The sequence below is a fragment of the Bombina bombina genome, chromosome 4 (assembly GCF_027579735.1).
Source record: "Bombina bombina isolate aBomBom1 chromosome 4, aBomBom1.pri, whole genome shotgun sequence".
Lineage (NCBI taxonomy): Eukaryota > Metazoa > Chordata > Amphibia > Anura > Bombinatoridae > Bombina > Bombina bombina.
The window spans coordinates 1,067,429,390-1,067,457,068 of NC_069502.1; the positions used below are offsets into that span (position 1 = coordinate 1,067,429,390).

At 38.4% G+C, this 27,679-nt stretch overlaps 1 protein-coding gene across 2 annotated transcripts in view; it reads left to right on the forward strand.

Annotated features, from left to right (window-relative positions):
* Window positions 1-16,287, forward strand: part of LOC128657795 (follicle-stimulating hormone receptor) — a 626,230-nt gene extending 609,943 nt beyond the window's left edge. For both annotated transcript variants that reach the window (XM_053712211.1, XM_053712212.1), the window contains one exon: window positions 14,842-16,287. In XM_053712211.1, coding sequence (XP_053568186.1) covers window positions 14,842-16,030 — 1,189 coding nt within the window. In that variant the 3' untranslated portion in view covers window positions 16,031-16,287. The remainder of the gene's footprint in view (window positions 1-14,841) is intronic.
* The last annotated feature ends 11,392 nt before the right edge of the window (window positions 16,288-27,679 follow it).

Below are 27,679 nucleotides of genomic sequence, written 5' to 3' on the forward strand. Positions count from 1 at the left end.
ATCCACTTTTAATAACTCTCCTCAGCCCACTCCTTTCCTGCAGGCTAGCGAAAAAGCTGTACAGCCAGGCTCCCCACATCCAACTGAGGCAAAACCCAATGCTGCTGGTCTCATATGGAAGAGCCTACTCAGGGCCCGAAATGGCTGACCTGTGCTGTCTCTGTCCTGGGAGCCCGCAATCATAGGGACAACCTGAACCCCACGCCCAGCAACCGGGGCTAAATGAAGTAAATTCTCCGCGTAAGTCAGCATGGGGTTGATACCCCCGTTCTCTTGGGGAAATGAGTATAAAGAAAGTTGCCGGTCCTGACAGCCATCTCCAGGCTCCACAAGTCCCGCCACTACAGGCATAGGAATGATTCCCACTGCTGAGTCCGACTGGGCAGGAGATTGCAAGTGATCGGATCCACTTGTTCCCATGAGGATCATATCTTGGCTTAGTTGCAGTGCCTGGCCGGAAAAGCATGGCGTGTTTGTTTGGTGTCTGGCAGAGGCCACCTCCCCCGCCACCATTACCGTAGTAGCCGAGCCCCGACCACTAACAGACTGCATTTTCAGCAAAAGGCTATCAAACCTGGCCAGCATTGCAGTCTCGTAGTCCTCAAATAAAGCTTGTAGTGCGCTCTTAACATCCGCCATCCTGAATAGTGTATAGTTCTCACCAGTGCAGAAGGTAACGCTTCGTAATGCTGTGCAGGGCTAGCTTCTCCCCAGTAGAAAATTAAGTATCCCTTTCTAGTTGTTAATGACCACTTTAGCCTTTATGACATCAGGCTGATATCATTAATCCTCCAGTAGTGAGGGTCCGATTGCGGCAGGCGTTTCACCGGCTCTGGCGATCTCGGCCTGAAGGCCTAACACTGAGATGTTACTAGGGCCTCCGAATTGTCCTTATTCTCACTCACTGTGGGCACATCCGCGGCAACCAGGCTGGTCTTTCAGCTTCAAGGGTGATTTAGGGCAATTGTGTGTGAAGTATTATTAGCTTTTAGCTTGTTTATGCTTAATTATGGCAGGAGCTGTAGTCCCACACGTCTGCTCTGATAGCTAGTTGGCTCCGCCCCCCCTCAGGGCACTTTTTAGAGTAGGTTTTATGTTAAGTATAGTTTTTTATGGGGGCTTTTTTAAGGGGACTTTAGATTTAGGATAGGGTTTTTACTGGTTGGGTTTTTATTTTTGGTAAAGTTTTTAACCGCAAAAACCCCAACGCAAAGTAGCCCACTACACTTTTATCCCTAAAACACCACAACCCCCATAGCAAAGTAGCCCACTACACTATTAACTCCTAAAACACCACAGCCCTAATCGTAAAGTAACCCACTAACATCTAACTACTACTAAAAAAAAAAAAAAATACTAACATTACTTAAAAAAATCCTACCTTAACAAAAAATTAAAAACTACCATTACAAAAAACAACAAACAAATTACCAAAAATAAAAAAAAAAGTTATTTTTTGGGTCGGTGGTAATTGTAGAGGTTTGTAGACTTTTTTATTTCAGAAAAAGAGCTGATACTTTAGGGCAATGCCATACAAAATGACCTTTTACGGGCTATTTCTGTAGTTTACTTTTAGCATAGGTTTTTTATTTTGTAGTGGGGGGGGGTTGAATGGGGTTTTAGAATAGGCACAGCTATTTTTTATTTATATTTTTTAAAAATTCCCCCATAATGGTATTTTTTTTATTTTTTTGTGATGTTAGGAATTTTTTTTAAGTAATGTTAGTTTTTTCCCCCAGTAATGTTGTGTAATGTTTAATGTTTTACGGGTAAGGTTAGTTTGTTTTGGTGTAACTTAGGGTGTATTAGGTTAGTGGGTTTAGATGTTTGTGGGTTACTTTGTGATGGCGGTGTGGCAGTTTAGGGGTTAATAGGGTAGTGGGCAACCTATGTTGTCTAACAGTTATTCTAAACCTATTTCCAAGCCTCCACCTCTTTTTGTTCATGGACACCCTGAGTTTGAGGTCAGCCACATTCTAGATTCCAAACTCCGTGGCAAGAAATTGTATTATCTCATTCATTGGAAAGGTTATCCAGTCACGGAACGATCCTGGGAGCCGGCTCATCAAGTGAATGCTCCTACCTTGATAAAGGCCTTCCACAAGTCTCATGCTACTAGGCCTGGTCCTGTCCCCTGGAGGGGTCCTTGAGGAGGGGGGTGCTGTCATGATCCTCCCGTTCATCGCCGTGTCGCTCCCGGATCTTCTCAGTGTGAATGATGTCACGTTGCTTAGCAACGTGACGCATCCTCTGACACTCCCTCTGATGACGTCGCCGCTCCTGCCTTTAAACCACGGCGGGAGATCTTACTCTGGCCCGTTTGTTGGATTACTCTGGCGTTGTGAGTACTTATCCTGAACCTGCCTGACCTTGCTTATCCCTATTCTGATTCTTGTATACCGACTATTGCCTGCCTGACCTAGCTTATGCCTTATCCCTTCTACTGATGCCTGGATACCGACTGTTGCCTGTCTGACCTTGTTTTTGCCTTGTCCCTCAATCTAACTCCTGGATATAATTGCCTTTGCCTGTCTGAGTCAGCTTCAGTTTTATGTCCTGCTACAGCCTTGCCTAAAGTAAGCTTAATCTTTTGTTTGTTGCAAACCTACTTAAAGGGACATTTACTTTTACAAGCTGCTTAAAAGAACTTTATCTTTTGTTTGTTGCAAACCTGCTTAAAGGGACATTTACTTTTACAAGCTGCAAAAGAGAACTTTGTCTTTTTGTTTGTTGTAAACCTGCTTAAAGGGACATTTACTTTTACAAGCTGCAAAAGAGAACTTTGCCTTTTTGTTTGTTGCAAACCTGCTTAAAGGGACATTTACTTTTACAAGCTGCTTAAAGAGAACATTATCTTTTATATGTTACAAACCTGCTTAAAGGGACGTTTACTTCTACAAGTTGCTAAAGAGAACTTTTATCATTTGTTTGATTAAAATCTACTAAAAAGAACGCTAACTCTTTTGTGGCTATCCTGCTTAAAGGAACAATTATTATTTTTTGTAACCTATCTTATTTGTTTCCTGAGTGGGTCACGTCCTGGTTATTTCTCAGTGTGCTAGCGTGTGTTTTACTTTTCACGCTAGCAGTTGGGTTAAACCCCGGACTGATTCCTAAACGGCTGACATTACAAACGGGCCATAAATGGACCTCACTGAATCATCCATGGCCGTGGCTCACCAGGGACAACTACTGGGATCTCATGCTACCCACTTGCAATCCCTGGACTCTAAGCTTGATCAAATAACTGCATTATTACAAAGCTTGGTTGCTCCTACACCTCCCAATCCTAATCCTAATGAGGCATTACCTCCTTCGATCCCAAACAACCAGTCTCAAGTACAACTGAGTCCCAGGATACCTCTTCTGAATAAGTATGATGGGAATCCTGAAGACTGTAGGGGTTTTCTGAATCAGTGCCGTCTTCATTTCCGAAATAGCCCTACTCTTTTTGCTACTCCCTCTTTTAGAATTACCTTCCTTATTTCCTTAATGAAAGAAAAGCTTTGGCTTGGGTATCACCTTTGCTAGAAAAGAATGATCCTATACTATTGGATGTAGATGCATTTCTCTCTGTATTTTCAAATGTATTTGATAAACCTGGAAGATCTTCCGCTGCTGAAGCTACTCTCTTAGATTTACGACAAGGTAGTCAACCAGTTTCTCAATACGCTATTGAGTTCCGCACACTTGCCTCTGAAACTACTTGGAATCAGGGAGCACTTAGAGCCGCTTTTCGTAAAGGACTTTCTGAGCGTCTCAAGGATGAATTGGTGTATCGGGAACTTACAGAATCCTTGGAAGCCTTAATAAATCTTTGTATCAGTCCCGATGCCAGATTTCGTGAACGCCAACAAGAAAAGGATAGAACACAGAGGTCATGAACTCGAACTCCTTTTCGTTTGGCTCCTCGTTTTTCTAATCCAGTGACTCCTGTCTCTCCTACTCCTGATCAGGCTGAACCTATGGAAGTGGCAAGCATAAAATTAACAGAGACTGAACGCTTGAGAAGATGTTCTTTTGGCCTGTGTTTGTACTGTGGCCTTAAAGGGCATTTATTAAGGGATTGTCCTACCAGGCCAGTAAAAGCCAGGGCTTAACTTTAGTCCAGGGAACTAAGTTAAGCCAAAAGAGTAGTCATTCCCTATACAAGAAACTCTTTGTTCCAGTAACCCTTCAAATTGGACATAGTAAGATACATACCCAAGCTCTTATTGACTCTGGTGCTGGAGGAGTGTTCATTGACTCCACATTCGTCTCTACTCACACTATACCCTTACTAAAGAAAAAGTATTCTATTTCTGTCTCTACGGTTAGTGGAGATCCTTTGGGTTCCGGATACATTCAGTTTGCTACTAAACCTTTACTTCTTACTGTTTGAATACTTTATTCTGAGACAATATGTTTTGACGTCATTCCTACTCCTCAATTTCCCATTATCTTGGGACTTCCCTGGCTCCAAGTACATAATCCTACTTTTTCTTGGACTTTTGGCGAACTCACCTCCTGGGGATCAACATGCCAGACTAAATGTCTTCAAAAGATCACTAAGTTACCACTCACTATCGCTCTCACAATCGAAACTCCGGACTCTCTACCTATGCCTTATCATGACTTTGTGGATGTTTTCTCCAAGAAGGAGGCTGAAAGTCTTCCTCCTCACCGTACTTTTGATTGCCCCATTGATCTTCTTCCTGGGGCTACTTACTCTTGAGGCAAGACATATCCACTTTCTAGACCTGAAACGTGGCTTTGGAAGAATATATTAAAGACAATCTGGCTAGAGGATTTATTCGACCCTCCTCTTTTCCTGTAGGGGCTGGTTTCTTTTTTGTAGGAAAGAAGGATGGCGGACTACGACCCTGTATTGATTACAGAGGACTAAATCAAATTACCATCAAGAACAGTTATCCTCTACCCCTTATTCCTGAACTGTTTACTTATCTTCAAGGATCCACCATATTTACCAAACTAGATCTACGTGGTGCATAGAATCTTATCCGTATACGCAAGCGAGATGAATGGAAGACTGCTTTTAACACTCGATTTGGGCATTATGAGTATCTGGTCATGCCTTTTGGGCTATGTAATGCTCTTGCGTTTTTTCAACATTTTGTGAACGAGATTTTTCATGATTTTTTGAATATCTTTGTCATCATATACCTTGACGATATCCTGATTTTTTCTCAAAACCACCAAGATCATGTGCACCACGTCAGGAGAGTACTTCAACGTTTAAGAGATTACCATCTGTTTGCTAAGCTGGAGAAGTGTTCATTCCATCAAAAATCCATACCCTTTCTGGGTTATGTAATATCTGCATCTGGATTTGAAATGGATCCTACTAAACTTTCTGCCATTTTGGATTGGCCTAGACCTGATTCTCTGAAGGCTCTGCAACGTTTTTTGGGCTTCGCCAACTATTACAGGAAGTTCATCAAAGATTGTGCTACTATTACTTCTCCCCTTACTTCTCTCACTAGAAAGGGGCAAAATTATAAAGAATGGCCTCCTGAGGCTATTGAGGCTTTTGAGTCTCTCAAAGAAGCTTTTTCTTCTGCACCTATTCTTCGTCACCCAAATCCAGATTTTCAGTTCATCCTGGAAGTTGATGCTTCCTCTGTTGCTGCTGGAGCTGTTCTTTCCCAACGAATACCTGATACTGGAAAAATTCATCCTGTTGGATTCTTCTCTAAAAAGTTCACTCCTTCTGAATTTAACTATGACGTAGGCAATAAAGAGTTGCTTGCCATTAAAATGGCCTTGGACGAATGGAGGCATTGGCTGGAGGGTACCTCCTTGCCGTTTACCATACTCACAGATCATAAAAACCTTCTTTATCTCCAAACGGCCAAACGATTGAATTCCAGGCAAGCACGTTGGTCTTTATTCTTCTCCCGGTTTCACTACAATTTGTCCTATATACTCGGTTCAAAAAACATTAAAGCAGACGCCTTTTCCAGACAATTTCAAGATACCCCAATTCCTGAGTCTGGTACCATTCTCCAACCTCATGAAGTCATAGCCCAGTTATCAACTTCCTGGTTACAAGATTTACAGTCTGCTCAAAAGAATCTTCCTTTGTCCTGTAAACCTCCTGATGGTCTACTCTTTGTTCCTGAACGCCTTCGTTCCAAGATCCTATTTTGGGCTCATGATAGTCCCCTCTCTGGACATCCTGGCATCAGTAACACCGCTCGAAATCTCAAACAACATGTCTGGTGGCCCACTCTCTCTCAAGATGTTAAAGATTATGTCTCAGTATGCACACAATGTGCCACAAACAAGACTCCTCGTCAACCTCCTTCAGGTTTGCTTCAACCGTTGCCCATACCTCATCAGCCTTGGACTCATGTATCCATGGACTTTATTACCGACCTTCCTCTTTCAGCTGGAAACAACACTATTTGGGTGGTGGTCGACAGGTTTACTAAGACTGCTCATTTTGTTCCCTTACCTGGGTTACCGTCTGCCAAAAGACTTTCTGAACTTTTTATTTTGCATATTGTGAGAATACATGGATTTCCTCTGGATATCGTTTCAGATAGAGGGGTACAGTTTGTTTCCCGATTTTGATCACTTTGCAAACACTTTGGAACAACAATTTCTCTGTCTACTTCACATCATCCACAATCTAACGGCCAAACCGAAAGGGTAAACCAGTGTCTTGAAACATATCTTAGGCATTATGTGGATCATTTTCACTCTAACTGGACTTCTTATCTCCCATTAGCTGAATTGGCTCATAACGCCCGGTATAATTCCTCCCTTCAGACCTCTCCTTTTCATGCGGCCTACGAATATCAACCCAGAACATTTCCTTTGCATACTTCTTCCACAGAAAATCCTGCTTCTGATCTTTCTGCCCGAAGTTTAACTCGTCATTGGCGGAGAATACATCATATTCTTTCTGTAGCTTCTAAACGTTACAAGTTCTTTTCAGATCTTCGACAGAAGAAGGCTCCCAAGTACCGTCCTGGTGATAAAGTTTGGATTTCTTCTCGTTATCTTCGCCTAAAACAACCTTCTACCAAACTGGGACCACGATATGTGGGTCCTTTCCGAATACTGGGTCAAGTGTGTTACACTGCTTACCGGGTGGCTTTACCCAAGACTCTCAAAGTCCATCCTGTATTCCACGTTTCTCTTCTGAAACCTATGTTGTCTAACAGTTATTCTAAACCTATTTCCAAGCCTCCACCTCTTTTTGTTCATGGACACCCTGAGTTTGAGGTCAGCCACATTCTAGATTCCAAACTCCGTGGCAAGAAATTGTATTATCTCATTCATTGGAAAGGTTATCCAGTCACGGAACGATCCTGGGAGCCGGCTCATCAAGTGAATGCTCCTACCTTGATAAAGGCCTTCCACAAGTCTCATCCTACTAGGCCTGGTCCTGTCCCCCGGAGGGGTCCTTGAGGAGGGGGGTGCTGTCATGATCCTCCCGTTCATCGCCGTGTCGCTACCGGATCTTCTCAGTGTGAATGACGTCACGTTGCTTAGCAACGTGATGCGTCCTCTGACACTCCCTCTGATGACGTCGCCGCACCTGCATTTAAACCACGGCGGGAGATCTTACTCGGGCCCGTTTGTTGGATTACTCTGGTGTTGTGAGTACTTATCCTGAACCTGCCTGACCTTGCTTATCCCTATTCTGATTCTTGTATACCGACTATTGCCTGCCTGACCTAGCTTATGCCTTATCCCTTCTACTGATGCCTGGATACCGACTGTTGCCTGCCTGAACTTGCTTTTGCCTTGTCCCTCAATCTAACTCCTGGATATAATTGCCTTTGCCTGTCTGAGTCAGCTTCAGTTTTATGTCCTGCTACAGCCTTGCCTAAAGTAAGCTTAATCTTTTGTTTGTTGCAAACCTACTTAAAGGGACATTTACTTTTACAAGCTGCTAAAAAGAACTTTATCTTTTGTTTGTTGCAAACCTGCTTAAAGGACATTTACTTTTACAAGCTGCTAAAAAGGAACTTTATCTTTTGTTTGTTGTAAGCCTGCTTAAAGGGACATTTACTTTTACAAGCTGCAAAAGAGAACTTTGTCTTTTTGTTAGTTGTAAACCTGCTTAAAGGGACATTTACTTTTACAAGCTGCAAAAGAGAACTTTGCCTTTTTGTTTGTTGCAAACCTGCTTAAAGGGACATTTACTTTTACAAGCTGCTTAAAGAGAACATTATCTTTTATATGTTACAAACCTGCTTAAAGGGACGTTTACTTCTACAAGTTGCTAAAGAGAACTTTTATCATTTGTTTGATTCAAATCTACTAAAAAGAACACTAACTCTTTTGTGGCTATCCTGCTTAAAGGAACAATTATTATTTTTTGTAACCTATCTTATTTGTTTCCTGAGTGGGTCACGTCCTGGTTATTTCTCAGTGTGCTAGCGTGTGTTTTACTTTTCACGCTAGCAGTTGGGTTAAACCCCGGACTGATTCCTAAACGGCTGACATCCTACACCTAGAGCGACAAGCCTTTTTTTTAGAATTACATTTAGATATCAATGAAGATGTAATGTATGATTTATTTATAAGTCTTATATGAGATTCTCTCCAAGATATTACAGTGGAGACTTTAGTCACTCGGGAAAAAAATCTTTTTGAGAACATCAAAACTTAAATTTTCAATATCAATTAACTGTTTTTGATAAAGGTTAAGAAGATGGATATGACACTATATAGGTATGCAATGGAGTGATTCCCAGCTTTATAAAGTTGAATAGCCTGTACCAATAGCCATAAAGACCAGTTTCATTATCAGCAAGAATTATACTAGAGAAAAAATGTCTAATTTGTTAACAGGGGTTAAATTCTTTATGTAATAATCCATTTTCTTGGACCAATGATTCAAAAGATTAAATTATGTTTATTCTCTGGCCCTTTAGTTGAAAAATAAAATTTAAACCTCTCTGACACCATTTCTTAAAAACTTTAGATTTAAGTCCAGGTTCACATTTAGGATTGCCAATTATTGGTAACTAATTAGAAACAGTGCAGTCAATTTGAAGTGCTTTACATATCTTACTCCAGGCCTTGACAATATTACAGATAATACATCTGTATTGGGAGTCATTGGCTGTGTCATTTTTTTTGTATGGAGTAAGACTTTAAGTCTATATGGGTGCATAAATGATTCTTCATTAAAAGCCATACAAACCCAGTTATATAATTTAATATCTGGGAGGGCAAACCTCCATCTTCCTTTAACTGAGGAAGCCTATAGATTGACATACATGGTTTATTGTTACCCCCATAAAAAGCTACAACAGATAGAGTTAAATACTGATATATCTCTTTTACAAATAAAGCATTTTTTTGCAAGTTTTGCATAAAGAAAAGAATTTTCAGAAAGAGGATGATCATTTTTATCAGTCCAATCAGCCGAGAGAGTAAGTGGTAATATAGACCAATTTTTAAGAGTGGATTTAATCGTAAACCATAATTGAGTGTAGTTCAACTCATGCATCTATCCAGATTTTTAGAAAGAGTAATTCCTAAGTATTTATAAAGACTCGTCAACCTTCCTAAAAGGATTATCTAACAAGCTATATTTTTTCTTAACAATCCATTATATTCCTGATTTGTTCAAGTTTATATTCTAGCTAAATTCTTGGATAAAAACAGTGGTATATTTTTTCTTTGTATTCTCCATAAACAATAGTTTATCACCTGCATATAACGATAATAAGACATTTCTGCCAACCTATGTAACCCCCTAAAATGCTTTCATACATAATACTACTAACGGTTCCAAAGCAATATTAAAGGTAAGGGGGGACAGGGGGCATCTTTGTCTTTTACATATATGTAAAGCTATATTAGGGAAGGCCATTAATGATAAGAGACAAGGTAAAGTTATATTAGGGAAGGTCATTAATGATAAGAGACAAGGTTAGATTTTTATATATTAGTCTAATTAAGTTATACAATTGTCCTGTCAAACCAAGCATAATTTTAGCTGTAAATAAATGGTCCATTGTAATTGAATCATAAGCCTTTTTGGCGTATTTGGTAATTAATGCAAGATATGATTGTTTCTGAAGTTTTTTAATCTAGGGATGTATTTGCCACCATATGTATTTGCCACCAGTAGTGTCCTATCAATAGCATGTCAGTTCTTATATTTTTTAAAGATGTTTTATCCTGCATAAAGCCAGAGTGTTCTTGATGCATTATTGGACCTAGAACCTTTTTAAGCCTTTTTGGAATTGTATGTGTAAGGAATTTTTAGTCACAGTTTAATAAGGATAATGGTTGGTACAAATCTACTAACTCCAGGTTCTTGTCCTTCTTAAATATCTGAGTAACAGTTAAAGCTGTAAAATAATTAGATGACATAGAATTTTGCATAAAATTAGTATTAAAGGGACAGTCTAGGCCAAAATAAGCTTTCATGTTTCAGATAGGGCATGTAATTTTAAACAATTTTCCAATTTACTTTTATCACCAATTTTGCTTTGTTCTCTTGGTATTCTTAGTTGAAAGCTTAACCTAGGAGGTTCATATGCTAATTTCCTAGACCTTGAAGGCCACCTCTTTTCAGAATGCATTTTAACAGTTTTTTTTACCACTAGAGGGTGTTAGTTCTTGTGTTTCATATAGATAACACTGTGCTCGTGCATGTGAAGTTATCTGGGAGCAGGCACTGATTGGCTAAACTGCAAGTCTGTCAAAAGAACTGAAATAAAGGGGCAGTTTGCAGAGGCTTAGATACAAGATAATCACAGAGGTTAATAGTATATTAATATAACTGTGTTGGTTATACAAAACTGGGGAATGGGGAATAAAGGTATTATCTATCTTTTAAAACAATAAAAATTCTGGTGTAGACTGTCCCTTTAAATAATGCTAGTATAGGGGTGATCTGGTTTTCTAAGATTTTATAGAATTCTAATGGAATTTTAACTGGAACAGGAGTTTTATTATTGGCTGCCTTTTGAATTGCCTGTATTATATATTCTTGAGTGATTGAGTTTTGAATTCTGATAATCCTGCCAGTGGGTTTCATTTGGTTGTTCAATTTATATTGTATATTTTTCCTTTTTTGTTGATTTGCTAATTTGTTTTTTCCTTCTAATTATGTATGCTTTATTTTCTCCTCTAAAAGGTCCACACATCTATTGATAATGTTAAAGGATGACCCATTGTGGGCTAGATTACAGAAGGAGTGGTAATTTAGCTTGCAGTAGCAATTAGCACTCAAAAAATTAACCAGAAGTCAGACCTATGGTAAATTTTTTAAATGTCCCCCAATGGCCCCCCCCCCGAAAATGTGTGTAGTGGCTTATTTTAAAATAAAACAAATTAGAATTTAAAAAAAAAAACTGCACTAAGCAGTTTTTTTAAGGCTAAAGTTGGCGAGTATAGGGTGATAGAAAAAAAAAACGGCACTGATTTACATTATGGTCTACGAGGACTGTGAGTTCCCAATAAATATATATGTATATGCTTATATACACATATATGTATGTGTTTCTATGTGTTTATACACTTATAAACACATAAATATATATGTATATATTCATATACATATATATTTATATTTACTGCCAATCGCTGCACTACTTAACCCCTTCACTGTGAGTGACTGTTAGAGTGTAAAAGGTTTTACGTCAAACAATGAAGATATAACTAATCCACACTTGGGCACTCCTGGTCTGTAAAAATGTGGTGCAATCTTACCCCCCCCCCCCCCCATCACAGTTTAGGGCACCGGACAGGAAGAACGCACACACACTCTCTGTAAAACGATGTGAGGATCATATTTCAAATTCACAGAGCTCTGAGTGTGATATTCATGTCCGTTTTCTGCAGTGGCTAAGTAAACGGAGAGGAAGGGAGGAGGGGAGATTCAACCACATTTTTGTGAAACAGAAAAGGAAAGAACAACTGTGATTTTTGTAGGCTGCATTAGGGAGAATTTGCAATGCTTCATGTTTGTACACAGAGCATACAGGCTAGAATCTCCAATAATGAATAACCGGTGACTTCCTGCTTTAAGTACACTAGTTTGAGAGTGTGGGGAAAGCTTTAGTTCTGTAACAAGTGCGTATGATGTACGTCTCTATATGTACTGAAAATACTGCACGTTTGTTTTGGTGTATACTGTCCCTTTAACCCTTTGAGTGCTAAGCATTTTCCCACCTGGGTGCTAAGCTGGAATTTAGGGGGGGGGGTGTTTGTTTTTTTAAATATATTCATTATCACTCAAGGGGTTAAAGAAAAAATATTTTATCAATAATAAGGTAAAACATGTCAAACAGGGGATGCTTCCGGGCGGCGGCCATGATGGTCACTTATTTCAGCAGCTGAAGAGTTGAGCATATCTATCCACTGCATATCGCTTAGCTATGGCTCCATCTAGGATTGAAACACATTTATTCTAGTATAGTAACTTATGCTACACAGTTTGATCTAAAATGCAAAGCCACCTTCTGCCCTGAAGTACTGGAACGGTGAGGTACGCAGTGGAGGCCTTGAAGCGGGTCTGGCCTATACCTAACCCCCCCCCCGGTTATCCGGGTATAGCAGCTTTGAAAGCTGTCCTTTCCTTTCTTTACCTAACAGCACATACATAAACTCTTGGGGATATACTTTTATATCTTTTATTCTTTGCCTCGCCAACAGCAATATGACACTTAAGTGGCAGCACTTTGAGGACTCAATCACTGAACTATTTGATATGCATTACCGGAAGCTGTCGGATCTCATTGTGGACAGCTTTGGGGCACTATCACAGATGTGCACAGCCGTTAGAGAGAACCGGATGCATGCAACAACTCCACCAGAGCGAAATTCTACTGAGCGGCCTTTAACACACCTTGCCCTAACACCCAGGCTGGATGATAATTCTCCCGCAGCCATGGCTGGCCCTATGGGTGGAGACGACTCGACATCCCTGGTGCCGGGTCCCATGGCTGCAGAAGACAACGGAGCTACCACTGAGTCTGATCAGAGTGATGCCTCTAGCGTCCGGCGACAGCCTCCGGTACAGCGGCTTATATTGGGCGAAGCATACAGTCCTGTAACCTGCTCAGGGTCTCCTGAGAGGAAGTGTGGTGTTCCAGGGCTGAAACAGATGGGCCTGGAGATCCCTGGAAGTGCCGTGAATAGACAACAAAAAAAGCCGCTGCAATGCTCTGCTCAACTCTGTGACTTGCAGGATCGACAGCAAACCTCTGATCAGCTATACGAGGTACTCACATCAGATAAGATAGGGAGCTGTGATAGTTGCGCTCCTCAGAAGCAATGGTCCTGTTTTTGGCTACACCAATATCTTCCAGCTGGCCGAATACTGAAAACAGGGGTAGGATAGAGCTTTTCCTTATCGAACTGATATTCTAGCCTGGGACACTGTTCTGTATACCGACAGTACTACTAAGCACTTAAAACTGCCCTGCTAGTTAGATTGTACTAGAGACACAACCTTATTAAAGCATAAGACCTGGAATTTAACGATGCGGTCTGTGAATCCACAACTATTCACACTACATAAAGTCTAGGAGGACTGTACACGTTACTTACTTTCTATCCCGTACTTGGAGTTAAATCAGCCCTCAATTCAACCCGTTTCAGCATTCCTGGGAAAGTATTAACATTTACAGGGGGCCGACAGGTTCCAGCACAGTCCCGGGGGTTCTATATATTTTAGTATGTTTTTTCCAGGCAGCACTATGACAAACATGTAACCACAGTTAACTATATCTGATATAATAGTATGCCAGTCTTATGTAGTTACACTAACTGTATTAGCACACTGTCTGTTCACAACTGCCTATTTATCTCTGTCCACTGTTAGGTTTGTTTGGGGCGGTTATATCAGTATGTTGTTTGTATATGTGTTACCTCTATAGATATTCTCGATGGGCTGTCAATCCTCCTAGTACTCCTACAATTTACAGGTCCTCATGGCTGCTGGGAGACCATTACAAAATTAAAGGCGCGCCCTATGACCCATAAGCCTATGATCTGTCATTACCAGTTCATCACTAATGCTTTAGAACAAGGCTCTAGGTGTATAATCCCAACTGTACACTTAATATATACATGCATATGCCTTCCAGAGCAAATAGCCCATGAGTCCATCAATATAGAAGACCTATAATAATATTTCCTAAATAAAGTAAAAAATCCATACAGTTCTTTGCTTATGGGCAGTAATTTACCTAAAACATGGATAAATGTTCTTGTTTTTGTTTTTTCTATATCTCCTTGACCTGGAAATATCTAAGTTATGTACATATTTTATGGTGTTTAGTTGTTAACAATGTTTGCTATATGCTCCCACATGTGAACATTTCTGTATGCCCCATTTTCAGTACCATCACAGACAAAGGTGCTGGATAGCGTTATACACTTGTACTCTTATTTTCTTTTAGACTAGCCCACAGCATTCTTTTATAAGTTTTAGTTAATGTGGTTAATTAACTGCTGTTCTTTATAATACAGTGGGTCAAAGAGTGGCCCAATTAGTCCTCTTTCCCCAGTTATTCCCCGTATAGGTCATTACTGTATCCTGGGGCCCAAGAGTGGCCCCCGCTTATCACTAGGGGATATCATTCTAGCGTAAACTTCATTAACTTTAAAGGGGATATCCTAGCATTATCATAATTAAAAACCTGAGGTCTGTACTGAATGTAAACATTACTGGTTGTATGAACATATTCACTTTGGAAATTTTGACTGTAACTTGTTTTGTTTCATAACCTCAAAAAAAAAAAAAAAAAAAGCATGTCAAACAAAACAAAATTGATTGTCTATTTAATAGAAAACATTATTTACTCATATATTTGATCATTTATTTAATGAATGTTTATTTCTTTATTTTTCCAGTTCAGAATTGCATCCAATATGCAATAACACTCCAGAGGAACAGAAGCCAGTGGACATTTTCAATTATGGATTAAATTTTGATCAGAAAGAAAAGGAGGAATATTTTGGGTTTGACTACTACTTATGCATTGAAGTTCGTGATGTCAGTTGCGAACCTAAACCGGATGCATTTAATCCATGTGAAGATATTATGGGATACAACTCTTTAAGAGTATTAATATGGTGTATCAGTATTATGGCCATCACAGGGAATGCATTTGTACTCATTGTTTTAATTAGCACTCAGTATAAATTTACTGTTTCCAGATTTTTAATGTGCAATCTTGCATTTGCAGATGTATGCATGGGTATATATCTTTTACTTATTGCATCTGTGGACATTAAGACAAAAGGCCAATACCATAACTATGCAATTGACTGGCAGACCGGGGCAGGCTGTGAAGCCGCAGGGTTTTTCACTGTGTTTGCAAGTGAACTTTCTGTATATACTCTAACTGTTATAACCTTAGAGAGATGGCATACAATAACATATGCAATGCAATTAGACCGCAAAGTGAGATTTCGACATGCTACAGTTATAATGATTTCAGGCTGGATATTTGCATTCACAGTTGCTGTGCTTCCTATTTTTGGTATCAGCAGCTATATGAAGGTGAGCATCTGTTTACCGATGGACATAGAAACCCCTCTTTCTCAAGGATATATTTTGTTCCTTCTGGTGCTTAATGTTTTGGCATTTGTAGTCATCTGCACCTGCTATATTGGCATCTACTTAACTGTGAGAAATCCAAATGTTATCTCTTCAAATAGTGACACAAAGGTTGCCAAACGTATGGCTATATTGATATTCACAGATTTTTTGTGTATGGCCCCAATTTCATTCTTTGCCATTTCTGCTTCGCTAAAGATTCCTCTTATAACTGTATCCAGTTCCAAGATTCTTTTGGTTCTGTTCTATCCAATTAATTCATGTGCCAATCCATTTCTCTATGCTATTTTCACAAAGACATTTCAAAGGGATTTTTATATTTTAATGAGCAAGTTTGGTTGCTGCAAGACACAAGCGCAAATTTTCAGAACAGAGACTTCCTCATCTGCCCATAACCTTCACATGAGAAATGGACATTATGTTCCAGGACCAAAGAGCAGTACTGGATCCGTTTACACATTAGTACCTCTGAATCACTAAAACTGAAATATGGTGTCAATAATAAAACATTCCTCAGGAGGTGTGAAATTTGTTTAAACATTGATTTCTGTTCCTAAATTATTTAGCACATTTTTATGAAAAAGCATTTCTTTTATTATTTTTACAATCAATAATTTAGAGCTCTAGGACATTTTTCTAAATACAAGAAAAAAAAGATATGATGTGTATGGTTTATGGGATATTAAAAACAATATTGCTAAAACTTTGCACTGTAATGTCCTTAATAAAAAATAAGATTTTCCCATTCAATGCAATTTATTAAACAAAATTAGTTTAAACATATTTAATTAAAAATAAGTAAAACATAATTGCATTCCTTGTTCAAGCAGTAACATTTATGTCCACAAAATATCACAATATTATAATATTGCATATTACAAAATCTTAAAGCATGCTTTTTTAACATTTCAGATGGAAAAAAAAACACACATTTTATGCCAATAAAATATTAATACAGAAAAAATGTAAACACAAGCAAGCTACTGTAATTCAGTTTTTAGAGTAACTAATTTGTATGGTTGTAAATATGTTTTATGCAGAAATATCAAGAAAGTTAATCAATTACTATGAATCATAAACATGTTGTTATATATTATAAAGATGTCAATAAAATATTGCAAATAAATTGGATTTTTTTTTTAAATAAATAAATACAATGGTTAAACATCATTAACGTGTCACAATAGGGAATTTTCAGTTATCTGGAACATTAGCAATTTAAGTGTATACGTGTGCTTGTGTGTATATATATATATATATATATATATATATATATATATACTGAATATATATATACTTAACACAATCCAGTTTAACCCACCAATCGTCAGCAGCCTGGGTGCAAAAATGAGGTAACATACAGGAACAAACGTTTGTTCCTGTATATATATATATATATATATATATATACATCCAAGCAATTTCCAGCTCAGCCCACCAAGAGGCAACCGCCTGGGTGCAAATATAAGCAATATGAGTAAACAAAATCAGATGCACTCTCAGGTCTTCCAAAAGATTCTTTAATGGAACGTTTTCGGGGTTCACAACCCCTTCATCAGCATCAACATATAATCAAATATCACACCATTTATAGTGTTTCAAACAGTGTCTCACCAAACAAGTGTTACTCCAAAAAGTGCGCCAAATATCGAGTGTGGAACGCATCTTGCGTTCCACTGTGATCATGTCTACCGGAAGTGATGTTATCTCACTTCCGGTTTCGCGGCATGACAATATTAGACATATAAGCAGTGTTGTGTATTATGTTTTTATACATTCATTATAACACAATCTAGTGTGTGCAAAAATTACCTTATGGTATGTTGAGAATCTGCCATAAATCGCTATGTTGTTAGCTCTGATCGGCAGGTTAAATATAGTAGTGTATACACGTTGTCATAGCAACTGTAGCTATAGTTACGATACAAACCCAAATTCGTGTATCTACACAGTGGTGAATTGCCTAGTGCAGCAAACATGTATAGTGACAATAAGTGCTAAACATTCTAAGTCACATTCATTCATAGGTGTGCACAATAGTCTATGTACATAGATAGATATAAAATAAAATAAAATAAAAAGTGGCGATTCTTCCTGTACTTGTTATCAATACATTTAGAGATGTGGAATGACTGCAGGATAATAAGTGTACTCTATGCAGGCTATGTATCCACTGAATCAATTTGCAACATTATTCTATTATGTTTTTCAGTAAATATATGGATAGATAAATGATGTACTATAATTAATTGGGCACAATATCAGTACTCAAAAGCTGCAAACAGATTAGTACATCTATTTCTCTGTATATTTGTGGTATGGTACAGATATATGGCCCAATGGTGAAATTCACTTAATAATATAGTGAACTCACAAAGAGACCTAGATTATCATGCTGGAATAAAGGGAGGTATATTAGATCATGTCAATATTCATGATCCCACTTTTTGGATGTATGCCACAATGTGTCATACAGCTAAGCCATGTTACAAATACTAAAATGATACTTGATGGTGTATCGAAATGTATCTAAACTATATCTAGAATATCATCTCTTATTACACCAAGATGTACAGGTAAATATGTCCAACTTATAGATGACCAAGTATGGACAGATAGAAACAGTCCATCCTGTTACTCCTTAGTATTTGTAGCTGTATTGATGTATCCCCAGCATAAGGTATAAGGTGCATAGATGGGTAATTCCACCTCAGGGGCCAGGCTTCCACAACCTAGGTGGGGGGGGGTTTCCCTCCACTAGGGTGTGTTGTAAGCGACCGGCTCACATCGCTCGAAAGAGCAATGGAACTGGGAGCTATACATAGCCACAATGACCCTGGGTTGTACCCCAAGCATGTAGCACTATCTTATGGAATCAAATAAGATTTTTAAAATCTGGGGTAGTATTTAATCCACCTGGATGTATGGTTCCTAATTTAAAGATCCACTGGGCTTCACGTTTAAGCAATGTCTTGCTCCTATCCCCTCCCCGATCCAGTGGGGGTATGTGGTCAATGAGGATATAGCATATTGAAGAAACGGCGTGGCCTTGCTTTGCACAATGGCGTGCAACAGGCTGTTCAGAGTCTCCCTGTTTAAGTGCAGATCGTATTGCATGCCTGTGGTTTGCCATTCGTTCACGTAACGTGCCTGTAGTTTTGCCCACATAAAAGCACGAACATGGGCAGAAGAGGAGGTACACTACGTGTGGTAGTACACGTAATGGAGTGTTTAATCACGTATCTCCGATGAAAGGTTTTAGTACTGACCAGACCATTACAAGTTGTACAGCCTAAGAATCTATATGATCCTTTGATATTTATTTTGGCCCCTGTGGTGTAGCTGGATTTCTGATCAGTGCGCATTAGGAGGTCCTTAAGGTTAGTACCCCTCTTAAAGCCCACCATTGGTTGTAGCTGCCGAGTGAATGTTAATTTAGGATCCGACATCATTATGGGCCAGTGCTGATGTAGAATACGTCCCGTGTTTTTGGTGGTTGGAGTGAATGTAGTGGACATAATTAATCTATTGCTCGTGTCTCTCTTTGATGTGGGCTTGATCAATTCGTCTTGAGTGAGTGAGGATGCTGTGATCATGTTTTCTTGAATAATAGAGGATTTATATCCAATCTCGCGGAATCTTTCTCCCACTCCTGCCAGTTGGGAGACCCCAGTCTGCATCTCTGAATTATTTCTCATAGTTCTCACAAACTGAGATTTGACTATGCCCTTTAAGAGGGCAGGGGGATGACAGCTGTCAGCACTCAGAATAGAATTACGATCGGTTTGTTTGTGATAAAGGGTAGTGCCCAATTGGTGTACCTTTTTAAAGACCGTCAAGTCCAGGAAATTAATAGATTGTGTATCAACCGTCATTTTAAATTTAACATTGCTTGTGGCCGTGTTGTATGTTTCAAACCAAGTTTGTAGTTCCTCCATGGTCCCCCACCACACCATGAAGATGTCGTCAATATATCTGTAATAGCATACTACTGCCGAATTGGTAGTATTCCACAGATACAAATTTTCAAATTGGGACATGTGTAGGTTGGCGTATGCGGGGGCCATGGAGGAACCCATGGCTGTACCAGCCGTTTGCAAATAAAACTTACTTTCAAATCTAAAGTAATTTTTATACAAACAAAATTCTATCAAAGAAAGAAAGAATTTAATCGGTGGACCCTCATAAAAGAGGGTTATTAGATTTGAAAGTAAGTATTATTTGCAAACGGCTGGTACAGCCATGGGTTCCTCCATGGCCCCCGCATACGCCAACCTATACATGTCCAAATTTGAAAATTTGTATCCGTGGAATACTACCAATTCGGCAGTAGTATTCTATTACAGATATATTGACGACATCTTCATGATGTGGCGGGGGACCATGGAGGAGCTAGAAACTTGGTTTGAAACATACAACACGGCCACGAGCAATGTTAAATTTAAAATGACGGTTGATAGTTTGTGAGAACTATGAGAAATAATTCAGAGATGCAGACTGGGGTCTCCCAACTGGCAGGAGTGGAAGAAAGATTTAGCGAGAGGGGATATAAATCCTCTATTATTCAAAACATGATCACAGCATCCTCACTCACTCAAGACGAATTGATCAAGCCCACATCAAAGAGAGACATGAGCAATAGATTAATTATGTCCACTACATTCACTCCAACCACCAAAAACACGGGACGTATTCTACATCAGCACTGGCCCATAATGATGTCGGATCCTAAATTAACATTCACTCGGCAGCTACAACCAATGGTGGGCTTTAAGAGGGGTACTAACCTTAAGGACCTCCTAATGCGCACTGATCAGAAATCCAGCTACACCACAGGGGCCAAAATAAATATCAAAGGATCATATAGATTCTTAGGCTGCACAACTTGTAATGGTCTGGTCAGTACTAAAACCTTTCATCACCCACACACTAATCGGAGATACGTGATTAAACACTCCATTACGTGTACTACCACACACGTAGTGTACCTCCTCTTCTGCCCATGTTCGTGCTTTTATGTGGGCAAAACTACAGGAACGTTACGTGAACGAATGGCAAACCACAGGCATGCAATACGATCTGCACTTAAACAGGGAGACTCTGAACAGCCTGTTGTACGCCATTGTGCCAAGCAAGGCCACGCCGTTTCTTCAATACGCTATATCCTCATTGACCACATACCCCCACTGGATCGGGGAGGGGATAGGAGCAAGACATTGCTTAAACGTGAAGCCCAGTGGATCTTTAAATTGGGAACCATACATCCAGGCGGATTAAATACTACCCCAGATTTTAAAAATCTTATTTGATTCCATAAGATAGTGCTATATGCTTGGGGTACAACCCAGGGTCATTGTGGCTACATATAGCTCCCAGTTCCATTGCTCTTTCGAGCAATGTGAGCCGGTCGCTTAAGACACACCCTAGTGGAGGGAAACCCCCCCCCACCTAGGTTGTTGAAGCCTGGCCCCTGAGGTGGAATTACCCATCTATGCACCTTATACCTTATGCTGGGGATACATCAATACAGCTACAAATACTAAGGAGTAACAGGATGGACTGTTTCTATCTGTCCATACTTGGTCATCTATAAGTTGGACATATTTACCTGTACATCTTGGTGTAATAAGAGATGATATTCTAGATATAGTTTAGATACATTTCGATACACCATCAAGTATCATTTTAGTATTTGTAACATGGCTTAGCTGTATGACACATTGTGGTATACATCCAAAAAGTGGGATCATGAATATTGACATGATCTAATATACCTCCCTTTATTCCAGCATGATAATCTAGGTCTCTTTCGGCTAGATTTGGAGTTTGGTGGTAGATGGGTTGCTAACGCCACGCGTGTTTTATGTCTAACGCACGGCATTGTTTGACTCTGGTATTTAGAGTTCAAAAAAGACCATCTAACGATGCTCCTAACGCGTGTATGTCACACGCGGAATCCTGCCCGCGTTAGACAGTCTCCCATAGAGATCAATGGAAAAGCAAAAAAATAGCTTTTTTCACCTAACACTCTATCTCGCGAGAAATACGCACGGCTCGGTCATATGACGCATACCACATCATGCACAACAATAACACGCCGCAAATGTCACAACAACAATCAATCAACAAAGCACACAAGCATTACACATTCACAAGCGGGGGGATTTTTAATAAAATTTAATACGGGGAATACGCATATACTTTAAGATGCGGAAATTCGCAAAATAACAACAAGGAATAAAAAATATATACATACACTAGAAAAATAATCGCATTCAATATCACTATATATTAGGACAAACATACATATACAACATTTAATAAATAGTTAATCACAGCACCACTGAAGCATTCTATCCACTGTCAGAAAAAATTAAATAAAAAATTGTATGTATATTTTTAGGGTGCAAGAGTTTAGTAAAACCTCCAATTTTACCATCTACAAATAACAAAAAAAGGAACTCAGCACACCTCAATTTAGCAAAAGTGTAAATGCAATTTATTACAAAGTATCTAATTACAATTCTATAATATGAATCCACAACTTTCAGTCCATCCACACATGCAAACTACTTTCATTCATAAAACAATTGGATTCAACCCAGGCGTCCCTGGAAGAATCAACCAAGGCTCTCAGAAAACCGCTATTAATGTCTTAGAAAGTTCATATAGATGAAAAAGTGAACAGTCCCTTAGACATGCAAAACTTTCACAGTTGTTTTGAATTTAAAATCTTTGATGCAATTTTTCAGATATGGTTGCTGTAAGGAGATTCTTTTCAATTACAAATGTATCTTCTTATACATGAGATTTGAATAACATTTTGAGCTCTGTAATTATTCCCTTATTCAGCATACACCTGTTTATGATGAGTCTAAGCACATTTATGGGTTAGTGCAGGACAAGACAGAAAGCCGTTAGTTCATCCAGCATATGTATTCAACTATATGTTAACACTCAATATACTCCAAGGCTCTTTCGAAGTTCCCCTCTTTAAACCACACTTGCGGTTGGGTAGTATTTAGCCCGGGTATCGGTACTTAACTATTCTAACAGTTCATGTTGTAACATATGCATAAAGTTTCTGACCCTTCCCAGTATTAGAGTGTTAATGAATTAAAGCGTCTCTAATGTGGTAGAAGCCGTGTGTTAAATCAGCAAGTGTAGCACCAATCATCTGTATTGCGTCTGTATTAGTATAGAAGCTGGCCAGTTAGAACATGCATGTTAATTAGCTTTATAATACTTGCGATTTCACATCCTTTTGAATAAATGGAGATGCCCCCGACTTGTATCCACTCATGCGGAAGGGAGAACAGACACTTGATTCGGTCTTATGTCTTTATGAAACCACGGCTCTTTTCTGTAATCTTTTTGCATCAAAGTCCTTGTATCGACAAGCGGTTCAGTGAGCAGCCTTACACCCCGACGCGCGTTTCGGGACTCCGCCCTTTCTCAAGGAGTATACGTCATCATGGAACCGGCCTCTTTTAGAAAGGCCCAAGCGTGATTCTATTGGTGCATACACACACACCTATCTAATACGTCACCCATTCAGCTATTATATGAAACAAAAATAATGTGACTTAAAGCTATTTTAAAACTAACTAAATGTGATAATCTCACTACACGAGATTAGTAATTATTGAAGCAGCAACGATGCAACAAAATGATACAGTTATCGCAAACCAAACGAACATATGAAAATAAAAGTTCGTTCTTGGTATACATATTTTTCGTTACTTAAATATGTATAGACCCGATTACACGGATAGGATCTCTTTATAAGGGATTAAATTCTCACTTGACTTATTGGATATTATGTTAAATTTAATCTACCTGTATTGTTGCAAACCTAAATTAGACTCTATATCACCATTGCTGTTTGCTATCTAGGGTTGTAAAACAAATAGAAGGGGGCAGAATAAATATCTACAAGGGGATTATTTTATGCAGACTAAATAAATCTTTGTTATTGTGTTCTAAGAACCCATTGAATATTTATTTAAGATGGAAAAATCTTATTCATACAAAATGCCCCCAAGAAATGTCTCTATTGAGACCCCTCGGTGACAGTGTGTCCAATTTTCTTATCCATTGGGCTTCTTTCTTGAACAATGCTTTTTGTCTATCCCCTCCTCTCCTAAAAGGAGGGACATCATCTACTATTTGAAACCGCAATTGGCTTTTATTATGGGATGCCATTGTGAAATGGTGAGATACTGGAGCATCCCAGTCTGAGTTGCCTATGGCAGCTTTATGTTGTCTGACCCTGTCACGGACACATTGGGTGGTCTCTCCCACGTAAGCTAATCCACACGGACACTTAATAACATATATCACATAGCTTGAATTGCATGTGTATGTGTTTTTAATTTCTATCTTACGTCCAGTGTGTGGATGTGTCACAATATCACCTCTTATCATAGAATTGCATTGTGCACAATTATAACAAGGGAAACAACCTTTCTTTTGTAAAGATGGAGCTGGACTTCTAGTCCCTAGGTCAGCTCTAACGAGTACATCTTTCAGGTTTTTGTTTCTCTTGTATGATAAAAGGGGCGGATCTTTGAAAATTTCTGCCAATTGTGGTTCCTCTTTAAGAAGGTACCAATGTTTGTTAATACAGGTTTTTAATTTTCTACTATGGAACCCATATTGTGTTACCAGGGGTACAGAGAATTGTTTCTTTTCCCTGAATTTAGGTTCAAGGAGAGAAGTTCTCTCAATCTGATCTACTCTTTCCAAATTTTCTTGTATTACTTGATTAGGATATCCTCTTTCCCTAAATTTGCTTGCCATTTCATCTAATCTAATTTGTAATTTGTTGGAATCAGATACGATTCTTTTCGTTCTGAGTAGCTGGCTATATGGTAAACTTCTTATGGTATTAGGAGGATGAAAGCTAGTATTATAAAGCTAATTAACATGCATGTTCTAACTGGCCAGCTTCTATACTAATACAGACGCAATACAGATGATTGGTGCTACACTTGCTGATTTAACACACGGCTTCTACCACATTAGAGACGCTTTAATTCATTAACACTCTAATACTGGGAAGGGTCAGAAACTTTATGCATATGTTACAACATGAACTGTTAGAATAGTTAAGTACCGATACCCGGGCTGAATACTACCCAACCGCAAGTGTGGTTTAAAGAGGGGAACTTGGAAAGAGCCTTGGAGTATATTGAGTGTTAACATATAGTTGAATACATATGCTGGATGAACTAACGGCTTTCTGTCTTGTCCTGCACTAACCCATAAATGTGCTTAGACTCATCATAAAAAGGTGTATGCTGAATAAGGGAATAATTACAGAGCTCAAAATGTTATTCAAATCTCATGTATAAGAAGATACATTTGTAATTGAAAAGAATCTCCTTACAGCAACCATATCTGAAAAATTGCATCAAAGATTTTAAATTCAAAACAACTGTGAAAGTTTTGCATGTCTAAGGGACTGTTCACTTTTTCATCTATATGAACTTTCTAAGACATTAATAGCGGTTTTCTGAGAGCCTTGGTTGATTCTTCCAGGGACGCCTGGGTTGAATCCAATTGTTTTATGAATGAAAGTAGTTTGCATGTGTGGATGGACTGAAAGTTGTGGATTCATATTATAGAATTGTAATTAGATACTTTGTAATAAATTGCATTTACACTTTTGCTAAATTGAGGTGTGCTGAGTTCCTTTTTTTGTTATTTGTAGATGGTAAAATTGGAGGTTTTACTAAACTCTTGCACCCTAAAAATATACATACAATTTTTTATTTATTTTTTTCTGACAGTGGATAGAATGCTTCAGTGGTGCTGTGATTAACTATTTATTAAATAAGTATTTTTTACCTCTTTGAATCACATGCACACAACCTTGATTGAGTAATTATAATGGCTTTCTTACAAACACAAAATACTGAAGGATCCAAACTTTTTGCCTATTCTGAATTTGATGCAGCAAGGATAGCAACATTATGTACAGGAAACAGGGATTTTCTCACTAATGAACAATGTAATGCTGAGCCAATAACACTTGAACAAATTACTAAGCAAAGAATCATGTATGATTTACATTCAGTGACATTGGCTGAATATTACAGACAGAAAAGAATACCTAGGGGACTAAGAAGTAATTTACATCCAACTCTCTTTAGAGAAAATAATGAATATTGCGATAAATTTGAAGGCATACTGAACAAATGTGCATATGATATAATCATATTGACGATAGAGTATATTCAAAAAGAATTACCCAAATTGCAGAATGAAATTGACATGTTAGAAGGGAACATGAGATCTGTTAAAACAGAATCTGAGTTTAAAGATATGAAATCAAAATTGGATGAGGACATGTCAAATTTCAAAAAACAATTGGAGAGTAAAAAATACAAAAAATTTCAGAGAGACCTATCAGATTATCAAAACAATAAAGTATATAGATGGAGGAATCCAGATTTTGTCCCTTTCAAGAGAGACAATAGGAGGACATATAGATCTAATGAGTTACTGGGAGATACATCGTCAGAAAGTGATACAAATGATCAATCTCCGGCTTTTTCTATCAGGGGTCGTGGAACCAGGGGTACAAGAAGAAGAGGACGAGAAGAGGGGGGAGGAAATATAGGAAATCGAGGTCAAACCAATTATCGAATGACAACCAGACAGAACAGGCGATAGAACAAGAGAGCCTGGTGGTAAATATTTCAAAAAGGTCATTTGATGAGGCAACTCTGAAAGTCTTACAAAAAGGGTTATCATTTATACCATCCACACAGCCAAATTTCTTTGAAATTGAATGCGATCTTCAAAGATTCTTTAGACAAATTAGACTTAAGAGTTACTTCGCGAATAACCCTATTGAACACACAGAAGGAGAAAATTCTGCCTTCCAATTCCATCTAAAAGACATTAGACCAAAAAGTAAATTTAATCCTCCTCCCACGAATCCAGCAGTTGAAGCGTATATTATACTAGTAAAGAGAGATTTTGAAAAGATGCGCAGAAACTTTAAATTTAGACATAAACATAACTTAACAGCAGAACAGAAGAAATTATTGACAGAGGTACAAAATGACAACACAAATGTATTGAAATCGGCGGACAAGGGCGGAGCTATCGTCATCATGGATCATGATGACTATAGAAATGAGATCCTGTCCCAATTATCCAAACAAGAAAATTACAAAATGATTTATTTTGATCCAACCAAAAGGATACAGAATAAAATACTGGAAATAGTAGAAATGGCAAAAGAAATGAATATAATTACATCTAAACAAATGAAATTTCTCATTAATCAACATCCTATTATTCCAGTGTTTTATATCTTACCCAAGATTCACAAGAATTTGAAAAAGCCTCCTGGCCGCCCAATAGTGGCAGGCACAGACTCAATTTTTCAACCTATTGCCATATTTTTAGATACTTTAATCAGACCGCTTTTGGGAAGTATTGCATCTTATCTACATGACACTACTGATTTCATAAATAAAATCAAACAGATCAGGGTACCCCCACATGCAATTTTGGTTACTATGGACATTTCAAATTTATATACTTCTATTCCTCATGAATTGGGCATGGAAGGTGTCTTCTATTACATTGATAAAGAAAGGCTATTTACACCTTCAGAAAGAAGATTGATATCTGATTTATTTAAAATAATCCTTTATGAAAGTTACTTTATGTTTGAAGACACCTTCTATGTACAAACCAAAGGGACCGCGATGGGCTCTAATGTAGCTCCTACATATGCAAATCTTTTTGTAGGAAAATTTGAGGAACAATTAGTCTATAGTGAGGATTTATTTAAGACCAACATAAAATGTTGGTATAGATATATAGACGATATATTCCTATTATGGACAGGAGAAGAACATACTCTTACACACTTTTTAGAGACCCTGAATTCAAAAACAGATTACCTAAAATTTACCATGGAAAGCAGTACAGAGAGAATTAGCTTCTTAGACACAATGGTATATATTGAAGAAGGTAGATTAGAATGTGATATATTCTCAAAAGCAACAGACCGCAATAATTTACTTAGCTTTGATAGCTTTCATCCTCCTAATACCATAAGAAGTTTACCATATAGCCAGCTACTCAGAACGAAAAGAATCGTAT